At 53.8% G+C, this 19,408-nt stretch overlaps 1 protein-coding gene across 2 annotated transcripts in view; it reads left to right on the forward strand.

The window, feature by feature from the left end:
* The first annotated feature begins 3,093 nt into the window (after positions 1-3,093).
* BMP7 (bone morphogenetic protein 7) overlaps positions 3,094-19,408 on the forward strand; it is a 91,624-nt gene continuing 75,309 nt past the window's right edge. The window contains exon 1 of one of the 2 annotated variants that reach the window (XM_055346212.1): positions 3,094-4,032. In XM_055346212.1, coding sequence (XP_055202187.1) covers positions 3,615-4,032 — 418 coding nt within the window. In that variant the 5' untranslated portion in view covers positions 3,094-3,614. The remainder of the gene's footprint in view (positions 4,033-19,408) is intronic. The other variant, XM_055346203.1, reaches the window with a different exon arrangement.

Below are 19,408 nucleotides of genomic sequence, written 5' to 3' on the forward strand. Positions count from 1 at the left end.
CTCCTGTGGGGCAGGAGGCAGGGAAAACAGAGACCCCTCCTCCAGCATGGATTACAGGAAAGATAAGCCTAAATGGGGCTGTGGGAATTCAAAGGGAATCTTATCTTTTCCATGAATATGGATATGGAAAACATGTTTTCTCTTCATCTTGCATAAGAAAAGATGGCATCCCAGAGGAAGGGGCTCGGAGTGAGGGGCCTGGGAGGCACCTCAGCCTGGCACCTGCCTAGCAGTGCTCTTTAGGTATCTGCTGTGCTTATTGTGATTCATTCAATGGATACTTGTTGAGCACCTGCTGTGTGCCAGGCTCCCATGGGCTCAGGTGGGATGCACAGGGGGTAAACTATAATCCTTGCTTCAGGGCCTTCCCGTGATTGGGGGTGGTGGTGGGAATAACGTGGATGCTGACCAATCAGCTGTCTTCATATGTAAACTGGTGGCACCAGCCTCCCTTGCCTGACAAAAATCCGCCCCAAAAGTCTTGAAAGTGGATTAAAAAGCAGAGAAGGCGGCTGCTTTCCAGAAGCAAGTAACCTCCTTCATTTCAGCTGGTGTTGGAAGGGGGCAGGGCAGTTGCAGTGATTTTGCCTCTGGAAGGCCAGCTCCGGGGGCACAGGGCAGCTCAGGGCAACAAAGCCTGGTGTCTGTGCACCTGCTGGTCACTGGGCCTGGGAGGCCTTTCCCTGGGGAAGCTGTGTCCTCCTCATTCTTCCAGGACTCAGGGCAATGGGTCTCCTCCAGGAGATCCCCTTCCCACCTCCTACTCCCTCACCCTGTTGATTTATCCCTGTTGCTTATCACAGGCCATGATGATATGGGTGGCACGCTCACCTATGGACACGGGAGGCCAGCCAGCACCCCTCTGAGTGCCCCCACAAGTCCCTGAGCTATTGGCTTCCCACCCACCATGATGCCCATCCGGGTCTTTCCTCCCTGACCCTCCTGTGCTCCCTTTGCTGCCGGGCTCCGGCACCTCCTCTTTCCCTGAGAAAATCGAGGGACGGCATTGCCACCCTTCCCACCCCCAAATCCTGTTTCAGGTTCCCGCTTTGTGTCCTCTGGGCTGAAAGCCAGCTTTGTGATAGAGGCTGCCACACGAGCCCCCTCACCTCTGTGCCCTCCAGCCCAACATGGTGCTTGGCACCAGGATGGGCCACATAATTTGCAGGGCCCAGTGCAAAGTGAAAACGGGCCCTCTGCTCACAGGCTAGGAAGAATGGCAATAGGGACGCAGCAGAACATAAGCCAAGCATGAGGCCCTTCTGAGCATGGCAGCCTGGGCGTCCACACGGGTGGCACGCCCATGAAGCCCACCCTGCTTGCCACCCAGGAAGTACTTCACTGATTGTTGTGAAAGGAAGGAGTTAATGGATAAAGGGCAAGTGGACGGGGCTTCCCGAGTGCCTCGACTGACAGGTGGGCAGAGGCCCAGCCCAGGGTCAGGGCGCTCAGGACCTGCTGCATCGGGGCCTCAGTAACGGGTGGGAGCCTGTGATATGAATGGGCATGACCTGCAAACCTTGCATCCCTCACCTCCTTGCCCGCCTTCTGGCCTCACCTATCAACCTCCGTGACCCCTCAGACTGCCATCTTGTCCAAAAGCCCCCAGAGGGCTGCAGGGCAGAACCAGCTCTGTTCCAGAAAACTCTAGAAGATCAGGTTTCTCTCTGCCAATCCTGGAGCTTTCTCCTGTTCCCCAGTGAGGCTTGGCCCGATTGCTCCTGCCAACCCTCGTCTCCCCAAGTCAGCCATCCACCTTTCATCCCAAGCTGCCTGTGGCAACCCTCCAACTAGCCCATCGTCTGGGAACCCCGAGCTGTGGATTTGCCTGGTGGGGGCAGCCCCAGAAGGGGAAGGAGGCGAGGATGCACTTTCACCTGTGGCCTCACTTGCATTGTTTTGCTCCCATTTTTGCAGTGAAGGAATGGGGTTCCTGAAGAGCAGTAACTCACGGGAGGTCTCAAGGCATGCTCCAGGCTGTCGGGGTGCCTGTGTCCATGGCAGGATGTGTTGGGCTCTAGGCAGCTCAGGATGCTGGCGGGATGGACCTCGGGCACAGGCCCTCAGAGGAGGACCGGGATGGAAGGTGGCCGCCTGCTCCCCAGACACTGCCGGCAGGGCCCAGGGGTGGGGTCGGGACCTGGTATGTAGAGTCAAGCTGAAGAGTGCTTGGAAATAAGCCGGGGCCCCCAGGGGAGGAGGTGGGGAGAAATTCTGCAGTCCACACAGTCGTTCCTCAAACACTGCGCAGCTGCAGGCGGCTACGGGGACCTGGGTTCAAGGCTCTGTGAGTACAGAGGAGACCGAGAAAGCGCCAGCCTGTTCCCCCCTTCCCCAGGCGGCACCTCTGTTTCCGGTGGGGGACACAAGACGGTAAGGGAGGCGCCAGTAACCCCAACAGCAATTGCAGACGGTGAGGGAAGTTAGAGAAAAGAAGACAAATGTGCACAGGGGTCAGCAGGGGAGGCCACCTTCTCTCTCCCGACCTGGGAGGAAGTGGCACCCAAGTGGCACGGGGAGGTGGAGGCCACCGGAGCTAGGCGCAGATGGGGGTGGGAGGGATTAAAGGGCAGGGGATTCCAGGCAGAGGGAATGGCAAGTGCAAAGACAGCCTAGCGGTTCGTGCTGGGAGGCGCGGCGGGGTCCGCGTGGCTGGAGCAAACGGCGAGTTGGTGGCGCAGAGGGGCGAGAGGGGCTCGGGGTCACCTCCTCCGGGAAGCCTTCCCGATTGCTGCGCCGCGCCGCGCCCCTCCCTCCCTCCTTCCCTCCCTCATCTTCTTCTACCTCAGCCCCAAAACGAATCCCACGGGTCGCTCTGGCCTCCTCCCTCCCTGTCCCGACTTCGAGCCCGGAGAGGCCAGGGCCGGCTCGGATTCCTCCGTCCGCATCCCCGCGGCGCTCGGCCGGGCGCCGGGCACCCCGTGGGCACTCGGTAAATATTTGTAAAGCGCCCTAGAAGGAATGAATGAACCCATTGGGCGCAGCTGGGGGGAGGGCGGGGCCGAGGGCAGGTGGGAGGCCGCGGGCGCGGGAGGGGCCCCTGGAAGCCCGTCCTCCGCCTGCTCCTCCCAGGCCCCGGCGCGCACCAGTCCGGGGCTCCCGAGGCGGCCTCTCGTGCGATCCAGGGCGCGCGCGGCTGGGGGAGCGGCCCGGGGCCCCTGCTCCCGGCGCCGGAGTTCGGAAGAGCGCGGGGCGCCGCCGCCCGAGGGCAGAGCGCGAGCGGAGCGGGAGGAAGGAGCGCTCGCCCGCCGCCCGCCGCCTCTCCGGCGCTCGCTCCCCGGCTCCTGGGTCTGCTGGCTGCTCCTCCCACCCGCGCCCGCCTCCTCGCCCGCCCGCCCGCTCGCTCCCTGCAGCCGGTTTCCAAGCCCCGCGGTGCGCCCGGGCGAGTGCGGGGCGAGGGGCCCCGGGGCCAGCGCCGAGCGGGGGGCGGGGGTCCGGGCAGAGCGCAGCCGGCCGGGGAGGGGCCATGTCTGGCGCGGGCGCAGCGGGGCCCGTCTGCAGCAAGTGACCGAGCGGCGCGGCGCGGACGGCCGCCTGCCCCCCTCCGCCACCTGGGGCGGCGCGGGGCCCGGAGCCGGGGGCCCGGAGCCCGGGTGGCGCGTAGAGCCGGCGCGATGCACGTGCGCTCGCCGCGCGCCGCGGCGCCCCGCAGCTTCGTGGCGCTCTGGGCGCCCCTGCTCCTGCTGCGCTCCGCCCTGGCCGACTTCAGCCTGGACAACGAGGTGCACTCGAGCTTCATCCACCGGCGCCTCCGCAGCCAGGAGCGGCGGGAGATGCAGCGCGAGATCCTCTCTATCCTGGGCTTGCCCCACCGCCCGCGCCCGCACCTCCAGGGCAAGCAGAACTCGGCGCCCATGTTCATGCTGGACCTGTACAATGCCATGGCGGTGGAGGAGGGCGGCGGGCCCGACGGCCAGGGCTTCTCCTACCCCTACAAGGCCGTCTTCAGCACCCAGGGCCCCCCTCTGGCCAGCCTGCAAGACAGCCACTTCCTCACCGACGCCGACATGGTCATGAGCTTCGTCAACCTCGGTGAGTGAGGGCAGGAGGCGGGGGGTGGGGGTGGGGGTGGGGGGAGCGTCTCGGTCCAGGGGCGCTTTGGGACGGGGAGGGGGCCGCTGCTTGCATCTTGACGCTCGCGGCCCTTTGCAGAAGCGCAGCGCCCGGCCCCGGGGGCTCCGACCCCCAGCCCCGGCGGACTCCCAGCTGTGCGCGCCCCCCAGGTAGGGCGGCCCGGGCTCGTCCGGCCTTGGGGGGGGGGGGGCTCGGCGGACGCGAGGGCTGCTCCGAAGCCCCCTCCGGGTCAGGTCGGCGGCCGCACCTCCGGGGCTGGAGGCGCCGGGCCGGCCGCGGCTCAGTTCAAAGCGCGGGGCTGGGTCATGTGAGCTGTGCCGGCCCGCGCGCCCCGGCTACCTGGATTTAAAGGGCCCCGCGGGGCGCAGCCGCCTTCCCGCCCTTTCGGGGCCCCCCTGGGCCCCGCCTGGACCTGGCACCCCGACGCCGCGCCCCCTCGCCGCCCCGCCCGCCCTACCTGCGCCCTCGCGGTGCGCCCGCCCGAGCGTGCCGCGCGCCGCCTGCGTCTCGGGGCGGGGGGGGGGCGCCCTCGGTGCGGCCCGGCGCCCCCTGGCTCTCAGCTCTCCTGGCGGGAGCTGGGGAAGAAACGGTGCCATGGCGAGCTTTCTATTTTAAATATTTAATGATAGGTCCCGGGCGGGCACAATCCATTTTCAGCGTTTATCACGTGCGGCGCGCAGACCACGGCTTTTGGCGATGGAGTGGCGCGGGAGCTGGGAGCAGCCGCCGCGGGGGGCGGCCGGGGGACCTCGCCGACGACCCGAGCCGCGGGGGCCCGGGCTGGGGGGTGGGGGCCGAGGCTGGCGCGGCGGCGGGGGCGCGGGGGCTCCTCCTCCATCCGTGCACGCACGTCCGCCGGGCTCGCTCAAACTAACCCCCGGCGGCGCGCTGCAGGGCTGGCGATCAAATATTTGGTTTCCGAGATAACACGCCCCGATAGCGTTGTTTCCTGAGCCGATTTCATTCTACTTGCGGCGAAAATCCGAACGGGATCAAGACCGCAGAGTCACGCCCACGGACGCCGCGTCACCCCCGCCGTGATTCTGGAGCCCCTCGCTGGGGGCGCGGGGCGCGGGGCGCGCGGGGACCCACCCTGATGCTCCCAGCTGCCGAGAAGGTCCCCGAGGGCCCGGGTCGCCTTCGTCTGCCCTTCATAAGAGCCAAAAATCAAATAGTGCAACGAGTTTCAGCGAGAAAGGGGTGGGAGGTTCAGATGCCAAAATAACTTCAAGAAAGTTTAAATTATACTAAGCGGCCAGTTAGAAGGAGGCAGCTCCATATGTCCCGATTTAGAACAATCTCCAAGATGTATGAGGTGGAAAAGAGCAAGGTGCAGATCGGTGAGGTTACGTAGGCGCTTGTATATCATCTGTTCCCCCCTGGAAGAAGACACCGCCAACTGGAAATAGGTTTTACTGGGGGGTGGGGCAGGGCAGTGGGAGCTGGGGTCTGATTTCTGGTTTTTCATTGTCTGCACTTTTGTCCGTGTGATTCTTTTTTTTTTTTTTTTTTGCAACGTGTGTGTGTGTGACCTATACCAGAAACGAAAGACTTACACACATATATGAATATATATGAATTAATATGTAAATTAAAGCAGGACACACTCTATAGTGTCCTGAAGCTGGTGGTGAGCTGGGACTAGGCCCTTTCTCTGGCGAGGGATTTATGGTATCCTCTGTCCTGTTGGGTACCCACCCACGAGTCCCAGTGAATGCCGCAGGTCCCAGTGGTGGCCTTCAGGGCCAGGCTGGGGTCATTAAAAAGGCATTTGTAAGCCCTGGCTTCTGCAAACCCAGTGCCAAAAATCACCTTGCTTCTGTGGACCAGCAGTGTGGCCGGGGTTCCCCCCACCCCAGAGGAGGAGGAGGCTGCTGACTGGGTGCCTCTGGGAACCTTGGGGCAGAGCTATTTGCTCCCCCTCGGTGGCGGGAGCAAGCCGATACTTGTTTGGGAAGGCCATAGCTGGGTGGTTCTCCTCCTCTGGCTGTACACACACACCTTTCAACCCGTTAGCCCCATTTCTTTCATCTTGAAAGGACAAAGACCGGCTTGTCTGAGCCTCTTAATCAGTCGGGCTGGCTTTGGGCTTTGTGGGACAGTCCTGACTTTCTCAGGTCGTGCTTTCTGGAACATCACTCCAAATTAGATGGTGCAGTGGCTTTTAACAGAGTGTGCACTGGTCTTGTTTTCTTTCCCTAGCTGTCCCTAAAACTCGAGGTAATTGGTTGGGTGAAGACCTGGCCTGCAGTCTGGCAAGACTCCTCCTGTAGGCACTTTAAGGGTGGCCTTTCTTTCTGCTCAGCAGCAGCATGGGACGAGTAAAGCTCCTGTCTCTTCCATTCTGTCCGGGGCTTGGGGATTTCTGTATGGCAGGGGCTTCGGGATGGTAGTGGCGGTGGAGGGGAGTGCGTAGGAGACCAATCTGGAAGCTAAGTTTGCTAAGGAAGCACAACTGTTCTTCCTTGGACTGCAAATCATAATTGATCTGTAACATGCAAAGTTTTCTAAAGGTGCATTAAGTCTCACACTTTATCCAATAATAAGAAAATGTCATTTGTCCATATCAGACCCTTACTTGGTAACACGTGGAGGGGGTGGAGGCCTGGGGCGACTTCGGGGGGGGCTGCTGAGGGAGAGGCTGACTTTCTCTACTGCCCCCTCCTTCCTCCGCCACATAGCGCTGCTGGTCCTGCCGTGCCTGGGGGACCTCGGACCAGATTCTGAAGGCTTTTGCAGACCTGGTGCCTTTATTCTTCCTTCTGTCTGCAGCCAAACTGGTTTTTGTTCCTATAAGTCCTCCTCCTTGGAATTCAAGCTTTTTGCCAGGCGGAGCGGGATCTAAACTAGAGAGGGAGCTAGAGGAGAATGTACGACAAAACCAGGTGCTGAGAATGAGGACTTCAGACCCCACCTTGTGACAAAGAGTGCCCCGTCCCATGAAGCCCCGTGTAATGCTCGCTGAGCCACGGAGGGAGACCCACCTCTTCTCAGCCCGGGCCTCTTCAGTTCAATGGCGAGATTTGTAAACTGGTTTGGATTAACAAGCCCCCGACTCCTCTGTGTAGCCTTAATTTTGGAATTCAAAACAGGCTACCCTCTCTGAAATTGTCCCCAGGCAACGTGAGTTCTGCAGACCAAATCAGCTAGAGCCCCCTAACCATCCCCACCCCCCCCCCCCCCGCCCCTGGAGAAATCCAGCAGCTCCTTTTGGAATCTTCAAAAAGAAGCCGGCTGGCATTAGGGGTGTGTGATGCATGTACCTCTCTGGACCAGGTTATGAAAGAACCAAATTTGTTTTAATCTTCGAAGCTAAATTAAAAAAAAAATACGGAGTTGGAAGCCGGTCATTATCGGACTCGGTGTACAAAAGTGGCTTTTGTTAATGTAGCCGAAGAGCAGTGAGAAGGCTGTGGAGTCTTTGCTTTATACCATCTGGCTGTCCTTTTCGTTGACAAGTGTTTGGCATTAAGATCTCTCCTCTTGCCCCTTTACAGGCCCTACCACTGTAGAGTATTAGAAAAAGATTCTGTTACAGTTTAAAAATTTCCTTCAGGGAGTGCTTCGTGAAGGGAGCATGGGCTGCAGGCATTTGCAGCTGTAACCTGGCTTGTGTTAAAATTTGGAAGGGGCTGTTCTACATTCCAGCACTTGGAGCGCCGGCCCTCACTGGTAAGCAGCCAGAGGTTAATATAGATGTCACACAGGCTTTCCCCCTGCTTTCTTGCTCGCTGCAGAGCGCCTTCGCTAGAGGAGTGCACCGACAGCTGTGTTTTTAGCAACCCTTTCAAAATCACTTCTTTTAAACCTCACTTTCCTGGTTCTTAAATCAAAGATCTGTTCCCCCCTCCCCCACCCCCATCCCCTCCCTTCCCAAGGATGTATGTGACCCAGATTTGAACTTTTTTGATCTTCTTTATATTTGCCTTCTGGAAAACAGGCAGGTTAAGGCCCAGCCCCGGATGCCAGCCTGCGTGGCTGTTTTCGGTTTTTATTCCGGGCCTCTCTGTTTGGTTGCGGAGCGGTCCATCCAAGGTGCAAGGGAGGCGGCCCAGATAAAGATCGATGATTTCCGGGCAGTAAAGGGATGATTCTGTGAATGCCCCGAGAGAAGAAGGGGCCTGTGAGCCGCGGCTCAGGGGCCTTTCATCGCGTAGTAGGGCTATCAGACCTCCGCGAGATAAACACAGCTGCTGTCCGATCCCCTGACCGCCGGAATGCCTGCAATGTGAGCGAATATCACATGTCCGCTGAACTCAGAGGCAAGTGATGACTTCATTCCGGGGAGAGTCCCATCTAAGTTGATTGATCACCCCTATCGCTTTAATATCTTTTTTCCCTATTGGGTAAGGTCATATTTGGCCCATCGCAAGCATCAGAGTGTCCTAACGCTCCCCCAGTCCCCACCCTCCCCAGCCTGCCCATCCATTTTGCCGGATGAATATTTTGAATGGAGAGCCCGAATGGCTGGCCATGTTAATTTTTTTGCAATCACTCTTCAGACCTAGCTGGGGGCTGTCGACACACTGTTTTTGGCAGGCTGCTGCAACGCTTCGCCTTAATGCACTCTGGCAGTGTCACCGGGGTTAGGGCACAGTCAGGGATGTGTGGGACCTGTCATGTTATTGTCAGAAGGAATGCGAGGATTAGCCTTTAAAACGTGGTGGTGGGAGAGTGCTGCAGCTGTGTACACTTATTATAAAAGACTTAAGTCCCACTGGTAAAATCAATATATTGAATTGCATGACCCTCTGCTTTTAATTAGTTTAAATCAAATGCGCCGGTGCCATTTTGCCTCCTCTCGCCTTCATGGGGTGAGGAAATACCAATATTTACATAGAAACTGTTAATTTGTGGTGAAAATGATAACACATTTAGCTTTACACACCCAAATTGCTCGGACTTGATGGGTCCCAGAGCAGCGTGGGGCTGCAGGGTGACGTCACCGGGGCACGGGAGCAGGGCGGGGGCGCCTGGAACGTCCCCTGGACCCCGGGTGCCCCACGCAGGTGGGCACAGCCGTGGGCGAGGGCCCCGGGGGGAGGCTGGGCTGGCCAGCAACCAGCCGATGCTTTCGTCGCGAGCCAGAAACGTCGAGAATCACCCACATCCTCTACGATCTTTCCTCTCGGGCACTCTTACAAAATCGTGAAGCGGGCACTTGCCTTTTTGGTCCTTTTAAGTCCTCGCTCCCGGCGTGCTGGGGCTTTTGCACGGGGCGGCTCAAGGCACAGTACTTTATTTATTCCAGAGCTTCAGATGCTTTTCTTTCCAGTTCCTGAAACAGTTTATAGAGGAAGGGGGGGGGGTTCCTTCACTGCAAACGATCCCACGTATGACCACGGCTCTTATGTGAACCGTTTGGTATTAGCTTGTGTGTTCAGCTGCAATTGAATTCTGGGGTCTGCAGCGACTGGCACTTGACAAATAATATTTGACAAAAATGGGACTTGGTATTTCTTAATCTGGAACAGATATTTGGTCATTGACCTTCCCCGGGCGAGAGATGGCGCGCACCCAGCGTGGAGTGGCCGCGGGGACAGACCCCAGGGCCGCAGCTGTGCGCGTCTCCCCCCCCCCCACCCCAGTGGAGTGTTTATGATTTGGGGGGGATGCGAGGAGCGCATGAAGTTTGACACTTACTTATGTGCAGCTCGGAGGTGCATGTGCGATGCGTCCTTTCAGCATTTGTGGCAGAAGGCATTGTTGGGAGCCGCGCAAAGCCTCTGCTGATCCGCGTGGGGTGGATTGAATTAATGACAACTCGGAGAGCACCAGTTTTAGGGTAATTGCTTTATTGTTTTGGAGCTAGGGTGCTTATAATCCGGTTCCTGTACAAACATGTTTAACGTGTGTTAATGCATTTCCAAACCAGAGCCTCTCAGCACAACCCTGCTTTCCATTAATTGATGTCGGTAGCATGGTACAGTATTTCAAAGGGCTGGCCAAGTATAAACTGTGTTTCCAATTTCCTTCCTTTCCTGTGTTTGGAATGCCAATGTTAATTTGTTCCCATGCAGGAGAGGGGGCTGCCAACTGCGGCTTTCTATAAAGGGCTTCACAGTGAAGGCTTCCAGCCCTCGCTGATGCTTGGGGCTGCCTGGCCAAGTTTCCTGACACTTTGCAGCTAATTCTGGGTGATATATGGGGTGGGGGGTTGGGGGGCTTCACTGCCGTGTAACGGAAGTTCTCGGTGACAGCCGAGGGTGTGACTTGGCGAGGGAGAATGGACCGGCATCTACAGCGATTCTCTTTCGAGGCAGCTTAAATCCATGTGTCTGTTTCCACTGTGGGTGCCTATTAGCTGTGTGACCTTGAACAACTTACTTGACGTCTCTGAGTTTGTCTCAGAGAAAGCTGGATAATAAAACCCTCCCTCATGAAGCCAAAATCATAACATGCGTGCGTAGAGTCTCGCACCAGTAGGTGCACAATAAATCGTAGCTCTCGTTTTTATTGTGGTGGCCACGTCACTACTCACTTTGCTATACCGGTCCAAATACCAGTTTTTAAAGTTTCATTTTATTTATTTGAGACAGAGAGAGAGAGAGAGAGAGAGACAGAGCACATGAGTGGGAGGGGCAGAGGGAGAGGGAGAGACACTCTCAAGCAGACTCCCTGCTGAGTGCAAGGTATATGGGGCTCAATCTCAGGACCCCGAGATCATGACCTGATCTGAAACGAAGAGTCCAAGTCTTAACTGATTGAGCTACCGGGTGCCCCCAATAGCAGTTTTAATTTTTTTTAATTTATCATTATTTTTTCCAATAGCAGTTTTTAAATACTTAATCTTAAAATATTGAGATTAAGCCACCCACGTTATTTTGAAGATGTCAAAAAAACGGCCCCCAAAATGTGTATTTGCACACACCTTTCCCTCTTTCAGAGATCTTTGGAATTTGAATGAGAACACTAGGGACGCCTGGGTGGCTTGGCGGTTGAGTGTCTGCCTTTGGCTCAGGGTGTGATCTCAGGATCCCGGATTGAGTCCCACATCGGGCTCCTTGCGGGGAGCCTGCTTCTCCCTCTGCCTGTGTCTCTGCCTCTGTGTCTGTCATGAATAAATAAATAAAATCTTTTTTTTTTTTAAAAAGAGAACACCAAACTTATTTGAGGATAAATGAGTATAATGCTCTTTCCCTTGCTTTTAGCATCTATAGGTATTTAGAAATTTTACTACTAGGCAAACTGAAACTCAAAGTGAGGGGTATACGGGAACTCTCTGTACTGTATTTGCAACTTTTCTCTAAGTCAAAAATTATTCCAAAATCAAAAGTTTTAATTTCAAAAAAAAAAAAAAAAAAGAAAAAGAAAAAGCACATGACTGAAGTATTTCTTCCCACCCCTTCTGGAAGATGGTCAAAGTACAAATTGTCTTTTCCTTCAAGGGAGTGACAAGCCCAAAGCATTCATTAACAGAACAGTACAGCCTCCCCACTCTTTATTGGAGCAGGTGCAAGGCTGCCCCCCAACTCCCCCGGCTGGGGTGAGGCCACAACAAAGCCCCATGTGGATTCAGTGCGTTTAGAAGCCTCTGGAGACCCTGGGGGTGGGGGGTTGGGGGGGCAGGAGGGACGAATGTCTCCAGGGCCCGAGACAAGGGGTGGGCTTAATCACTCAAGGCTTCCCGTAAATTCCCTTCAGCTCTTTCTGTACTGTTTGAAAAATCTGACTCGGTGAGTATTAGGTTTCCCTGCATCTTTGAGGTCACGTGTTATTCTTTCACATCTTTATCTCCCCAGAGTAGCTTTCAAGTTCCAATCTTTTGTTGTCTGGCTTAATTAAATTTGGCTGTGAATGAAAACTTGCACTGTTTCCAAAATCGAGGACTTGCGTGTTTTTAAGCATCAGAGTTAGGCCTGTACTGTCTTGTAATGCCAGCCTCTCTGTTGCTTTTATGTAGTTTGCAAAAAAAAATGAAAAAATAAAATCTAAACACTTAGCGTGACAGTCGGCTTAGACCGATTCTATCCCCGTCCCAATGCTCATCTGCCCGGCAATGTAACGTTGCCAACAGAGGCAAGTGAGCTACTCTGTGGTTTCAATGACTTGTGTTTGGCCTTTGATAAAGGACTCCTTTCTTGACTGTTTTTTCAGACGTTCTTACTATCCTGTTCTTGCACTGCCTCGCCAAATTCTCATGGCACAGGAGGTGCTCAGATATTGGCTACTCGTGTGCATGGATGCGTTGAAGGTGTTTGTTCTAAGGCAGCATCTTCTAAATGCTTTGTGATTTCATCCCTGCCAGTAAGTTTGTGGGGCCTTGCCCTAAACAGAAATAAATCCTACTGCTGTAGTCTAGTTTTCTTACTTTATACAATGTAGACTAAAATATAAGCTTAAGGAGGAGGCACTCAAGATAAAAGTTTGAATGTTAATCACATTTTAACTAATTGGTCATTATTAAGACAGACAAAATTATGCTTTTAATGAACAAGACACATTCAGTTTTGCTCTCACAGAGGCACCTGGGTGGTTCAGTGGTTGAGCATCCATCTGCCTTTGGCTCAGGTAGTGATCCCAGGGTTCTGGGATCGAGTCGTGCGTTGGCCTCCCCGTGGGGGAGCTATTACTTCTCCCTCTGCCCGTGTCTCTGCCTCTGTCTCTGTGTGTCTCACGAATGAATAAAATGAAATCTTCAAAAAATTTTTTTGCCCTCACAAATGAGTTAATGTTATGGATAGAATTTGATGTCTTTCAAAATCGTGGTTCGGCAGTGTGAGATCAGCGAGCTAAAGGCCTGGTCCTACGTTTTGATTATTTTCATCCTTCATTTGTCTGTGTGGGACAAATGAAGTCATCATGTGATAACAAAGACCTCACAGTCTTGGTGGGGTAAAGCCACAGAGGTTTGTTCTCTCGTATAAAGTTATGGCTCCATTGTGGGGTTGGTAGGGGCCTCTGCACTTTGGCCAGGTGGGAGGGTGCTCAGGTCCCCTAGCTGATGGGGTGACACCCTCTCGAATGTCACCGGTCACCGTGTCAGAGGGAAAGCCTCTGTGACTTGTGCCTGGGCTTTTAAAATTTCCACCTGGACGTGAATGCCCCACTTCTCCTCCCATCTCATTGGTCAGAGCTAGTCGGGTAGTCACATCTGCCCAGAGGTGGGTGGGAAACTATCAACCTGGGCTTGGAGAGGGAAGCCCTGGAAGGAGCCCTGGAAATGTGACCAGTGCCTGCCACACTATGGTAGGAAGACTGTCTCCCGGGAAGAATATGGAAATGGAACCCAGAGATTGTTGGCTGCAACGGGGTCCTCTCTTTTCAATCTCATCCACCAGTTAATGCTGAGATTTTTGTCGAAGCTCCATTATGAATTTCCGCCTTTCCTGATGTCCCTCAGTCCTTGAAATTTACTTATAATTATGATTGTAGTATTTTCCCCATATCCCAGCAGATCCCCCCAGCATCCCCCCACGTGCTTGCCCCTCCATCCTGGAGACCAGTGTTTCTAGAAGTTTCTGCATCACCGAGGTATTCACATAGTTCAGCAAGAATAACCACTTCTCTCTATTCCCACTTGTAAAATGACTCGCCTCTTTGGGACTGGTCTTTCAGCAAAAATCATGCTTCAGCCCTAGTCCGGTTCACTACCCAGAGAATTGAGGAGGCTGACTCTGGTCCTGGCTGGAGAGGTGCGGGTCCTGGCTGGCGTTTGTGTGGGTCGTGCAGGCGATTGCCCCGTCATGAAGTCTTGCCCTGAATGGGATTGCTGCCTTTTCTTCCCGGCCCTCAGCGGCAATTCCTGATCCAGGCAGAAAGAATCTTGCAGGGCTGAATCTAGAAACGGACTTCAGAGAGCCCTTCGTTACCTACATGCGTCGCTGAAATAAATCATAGTGATAAAGTGGGAGGGTTGAGATCTTTCCGTAGCAGTGATGGATTTGTGGTACCCTTCTTTATGGGGCTTCTCGGTTAATTCTCTCGGTATTCTGCAAAGCGAGTGGGATCATTTCCATTTTAGGGAGGAAGGAACTGGTGGGAGCCCAAACTTGCCTAGCAAGGAACTGGTGGGATTGACATTCGAATTCAGCTCTTTTTTTTTTTTAAGATTTTATTTATTTATTCATGAAAGACGGAGAGAGAGAGAGAGAGACAGAGACACAGGCAGAGGGAGAAGCAGGCTCCATGCAGGGAGCGCGATGTGGGACTCGATCCTGGGACTCGAGGATCACGCCCTGAACCAAAGGCAGACGCTCACTCGCTGAGCCACCCAGGTGTCCCTCGAACCCAGCTCTTGCTGAAGGTAAAGCCATACACTCTTTCCTCCTGGTCCCAGGGATGTGTGTGAATGGGGGTTAAGGGGGGGGGGCACACAAGGACAGTGGTGTTGAGGGCACTGAAGCACATGCCGAGCCCTTGACCTTGTGGCTTGGGGTCCTGAAGGGGAAGATAGAGGTGAGCAGTGTATACCTTTCTCTTTCTTTTTTTTTTAAGATTTTATTTATTCATAGAGACAGAGGGAGAGAGAGGCAGAGACATAGGCAGAGGGAGAAGCAGGCTCCATACAGGGAGCCCGACGTGGGACTCGATCCCGGGTCTCCAGGATCACACCTGGCTGCAGGCGGCACTAAACCGCTGCGCCACCGGGGCTGCCCTACCTTTCTCTTTCAGTCTCCATCCCGTTTACCATAACTCCCCCTCCTCCATCTCTCTGACTTCAAACAATAGTCTGGGCTGAGTGTCCCATCCCGAGTGCCATGTCCTGGGGCTCCTACAGACACCCCACCCCCCTTGGATGGGAAAACTCCAGAGGCAGCTGGAGATTGGCATTTTCATAGCAATACCTCAAGACACTATAGAAAAGACCATGGATATACCAGAATAAATACTGCATAGTTTGTAACAGTGTGAAATCATTAATGATCTAAGTGCCCATGAACAGGAGATTGGAGAAATAGATTTGTAATAAATTTATTTGTAAATTTATAATAAATCAGAAAGGGAATGGAAGGACTTCTTTCTGAGGTATCAATACTGATTCCAGACACTGTCAAGAGGGACAGAGCACGTTGTGGAAGGACGCTTAGGGTGTAACCATTTATCCCTGTGTCAAAACACACACACTCAGGAGGGCACCAGGTAATATTATATGTCATTCGTGGGCCATACATACATGATCACACCAGGGGAACGTGACACGGGCAGCAGGACTCAGGCCAGCTGCCTCTAGGGAGACGGAAGGGGGTAGGGGGGCACGGCGTGGGATGCAATTAGGGAGAAATTTTAAATAAACTCGGACTGTTCCCTTCACGGTTTTTCTTTCTTTTACTAAGAAGCCATTAGGAAGTACAATGTGGTATCCTGGATTAGATCTTGGAACGGAACATGGACAGCAGTGGAAAAACTGGTGCAATTTAGAAAACAATCTGGAGTTTAGTTAATAGTAAGTGGAAATGAACAGTGGTGTGCACTTCCTCGCTTTGACAAGTGTCCCGTGGTTCTGGTGGATGTTGGCGCTGGGGGAAGCTGGCGAGGCTGCTCCTAATCTCTGCGGCATCTTTGCAACTTTTCTGTAAATCTAAAGTTCTTCTAAAACAAGGAGTTTATCGGCAAAGGATACAACCAGGATATTAACTCTCGTTAATGCTCAGTTGTGGGCACCCGGATGCTTGTTACACTTTTCCTCCGCCTTCTTTGTGATTATGTTTTTTTTCCCCCCACAAACCCCAAGGAACCGGGAAACCCTCCCGGAGACCCAGTCTTGGAGTGTGTTCAGGGTCTCGTGCCCCAAGGGCCAATAACCCATCAATCTGCAGACCCACTCGCAGGACAGGGACTCGGCTGGCAAATGAAAACCCTGTGCAGCCGAGCCCCGAGACCTTTAAAACGCTTGCTGCCTCTGTTCATAAGATGCCCGGTGTGAAGCAGACATTCGTTTATGAGAGCGCAAGAGACGGGGTGGGGAGGTCGGGTTAGGGCTCTCGGTTTTCCTCCTGGTCCTGAACTTTGTAAAAGGCCCCCATCATCTTCCCCTTTCTCAGGTTCCACCGTCGGACTGACGTGACCTAACATTCGTTGAGAGAGAAGCCCTTAAACATGGCAGTGGGGCCTCAGAACCTTCCAGGGCTAGTAAATGTTTATAGGGTGGAGGCACCAGTTGGTCATTTCCTTTAGGAGGAAACAATAAATGAAGCTACTTGCCTTATACCAACTCGAACCCTGAGCTCCTCATTGTCTTAATATACTTGGTGGGTGGTGGGGGAGGAGGGGATGGGAAAGGGGATCCAGAAGTCTCTGGGTCTCTTGTGGCTCAAACACCCTACGACCTGGGAGATGGCTTTTTAAAGGCAGATTTAGGGCAGGGTTTCCCAGCCTTGGCACCATTACGTTTTTAGCCAGACAGTTCTCTGTTGTGCGAGCCGTCCTGTGTGTTACTGGACGTGGGGCGGTATCCCTGGCTCCTACCCATCAGATGCCTGGGGCACCCCAGCCCAACGCTGGGATAGTCAAGGATGTTTCCAGACGTTGCCAGTGTCCCCGGGGTGAGGGAGGGGTGGGGAGCAAAACTGCCCCCAGTTGCAAACCGCCGGTTGAGGGTGACTTTCCTCAAACTTGGCAATTGATTTGAGAGCTTGTGCTTCAAACCCTCTGGCCATGGCAGTGAACGGGGGAAGCCAGCATTTCTAGACTGATGGATTATTTTCCGGGTGGAAGGAACACAGATCGCGATCAAAATGTGAGCCCTGTCCTGGGATCACGGCCTGCCTGGGTTCGAAACACCCTTGGGACGAAGATGGAGGTCCCGTCTCTGCAGAGAAGCATCATGTCCTGGGAACCAAAATGGTTTTACAATGCTTTTTGCTCCCTGATGCTAAAAGATGATTAAAGACACACTTAAAAATGGTCCCTCCTTTTTTTTTTTTTTTTTTTTGGTCCCTCAGGAGCAATTAGGGCAATAACCTCTCTTACCTGTTCTCTGTGGGCAGGTAACTTATGGGCGGGGGGAGGGGGGGCAGCAGAGAAGCCTCGTGTTTGCAAGGGCATCACAGCTAGTGCCAGAGCTCCTCCGAGCAGAGAAAAAAGCTGCTGGCTTCAGACCACGGCCCACGGGCCAAATCCAAACCTCCATCTGTTTTTGCACAGCCTGTGAGCAAGAATGGTTTTTACGTAATTTTTAAAAGGGTGATAAATGATCAAAAGAAGAATAATGTTTCATGACATTTGAAAATTAGATGAAATTCAAATTCCAGCATCTGTAAGGCTTGATTGGGACATGCTCACTGATGTATCATCTGCATCTGCTTTCCCCCTGCAGCGGGAGGGAGGTCACGGCAGCAGAGGCCAGGTTCTCCACAGCCCTGGAATACTTACCGTCTGGCCCGTTAGAGAAGTTTGCTGACCCCTGCTTACTGCCCGGACCCCCTACCTGGGAAGGGATAAAAATTTAAACAGCCTGATTTTACCTGCCCTCCTTGCCCCTCTGCGGACGATCAGTGACACAGTGCACCCTGTGTCCTCCTGGATGTGCAGAGGGGCTCCTGTAGCTCGAGGAAACTGCTTTAAACAGATTGCTGCTCTCATGGCTTCTCGGCATCTGTAACATGGGGCCTGCATCGTGAATCCCCACTAGGGTGCTGGAGCTCAGTGCGTGGCTCTTCCTAAATTTGCTTGGTCCTAGTAGCCTCATCTCCATGTTCTGTTTTTTTGCTTTTTTTTTTTTTCTTTAATTCTCTTAAAACATCTCAGGTGGTAGTTAAGCCTGGCTCTGGGGTCGGACCCCATGACTCTAAATCCTATTTCTGCCACTTGTTAGCAGGTGATTATCTTCTGGGTCCCCGCTTCCTCCTTTGTGTTAATATTGGTGCCTGCCTTATGGGCAGCTGTGGGGTCCCCTGCATGGAGGCAGGAGAGCCAGGTACAGTGCCTACGAGGTGCCAGGTGCCCAGGAACATTGGACCAGGGGGAGTGGCCTGCAGGTGCCAGGCCTGGGTGCAGCTCCTCTGGGCGTCCAGGGCAGTGGGACACGTGCCGGCTCGCTCTGGGAGTGACAGCGGGGTGTGCGTGTGTCCCACCGCTGAGCTCTGCAGGGTTGGGGTTGAGGGTGGTCCACCCTTAGCTGTGATACCCCGTGGCGAAGCCGGAAGCTCAACTGTGTTACCCGGACACGAGATAAACCAGGAAGCTGGTTTTCGTATGACCAATCCTGTTATACTGGAAAGTTGCCTCTTGCCCATTACAATCTGTCTTTATCGAGGCAGAGTTTTAAGGAAACACCGAACCATCATCAGGCCCAGCTCTACGTGTGCCCACCAGCTTAGGGCACAAACAACCCCTCAGATTTATAAACTTTACCGGGGACTGGCCTATTCCTAATTAATTAATTAATTATTGAAAAATCCACAGTAAAGTTGTACCTTTTTTTTGTTTTTTTATTTTTTTTTTTCCTGAATCCCATTTATGTCAGAGTTAGTGGGGTGGCATTTCCATCTTAGTTTTATTTATTTATTTATTTATTTATTTATTTATTTATTTATTTATTTATATTTGTTTCCATCTTAGTTTCTTAGTTTTTAAAATATTTTATTTGCTCATGAGAAACACAGAGAGAGAGGCAGAGACATAGGCAGAGGGAGAAGCAGGCTCCCTGCAGGGAGCCCCGTGTGGGACTCCATCCAGGGACCCCGGAATCACACCCTGAGCTGAAGGCAGATGCTCAACTACTGAGCCACCCAGGCGTCTCCCATTTCTTCATCTTAAATGAGGTCCTACCCACACCAGCCGTCAGCATGATTCCACATTTGCTACTACCTGCGAGGAGAGCAGAGGTGGGGCACGACCAGTCTCTTGTCCATCTTTGGGGACAGCAGGTCCATCTGGCTTTGAGTCCCTGGGCACTGATGTGTGACCTCAGGCGGGTGACACAAGGGTGTTCAAGGCCTCAGTTTCTGCCTTGGTCAGCTTGGGCCAGAACAGAGCACGTACCCCGGGGGCTTACAGCACAGACATGTATTTTCCCACGGCTGTGGAGGCTGGAGGTCTGGGATGAGCCTGCCAGCGTGGTTGGATCTGCTTCTCTCCCTGGCTTGCAGATGACTGGCTGCGTGCATGCTCACAAGGCTGGGAGCCAGAGCTCCAATCTCTTCCTCTTCTTTTTTAAAAGATTTTATTTATTTGACAGAGACAGACAGACAGACGGACAGAGAGAGAAAACAAGCAGGGGGAGCAGCAGAGGCAGAGGGAGAAGCAGGCTTCCCACTGAGCAGGGACCGTGCTGCGGGACTCGATCCCAGGACCGTGAGATCATGACCTGAGCTGAAGGCAGATGCTTAACTGACTAAGCCACCCAGGTGTCCTCAGTCTCTTCTTCTTCTTTGGGGGGACACTAACTTTT

The sequence above is a fragment of the Nyctereutes procyonoides genome, unplaced genomic scaffold, assembly GCF_905146905.1.
Source record: "Nyctereutes procyonoides isolate TBG_1078 unplaced genomic scaffold, NYPRO_anot_genome, whole genome shotgun sequence".
Lineage (NCBI taxonomy): Eukaryota > Metazoa > Chordata > Mammalia > Carnivora > Canidae > Nyctereutes > Nyctereutes procyonoides.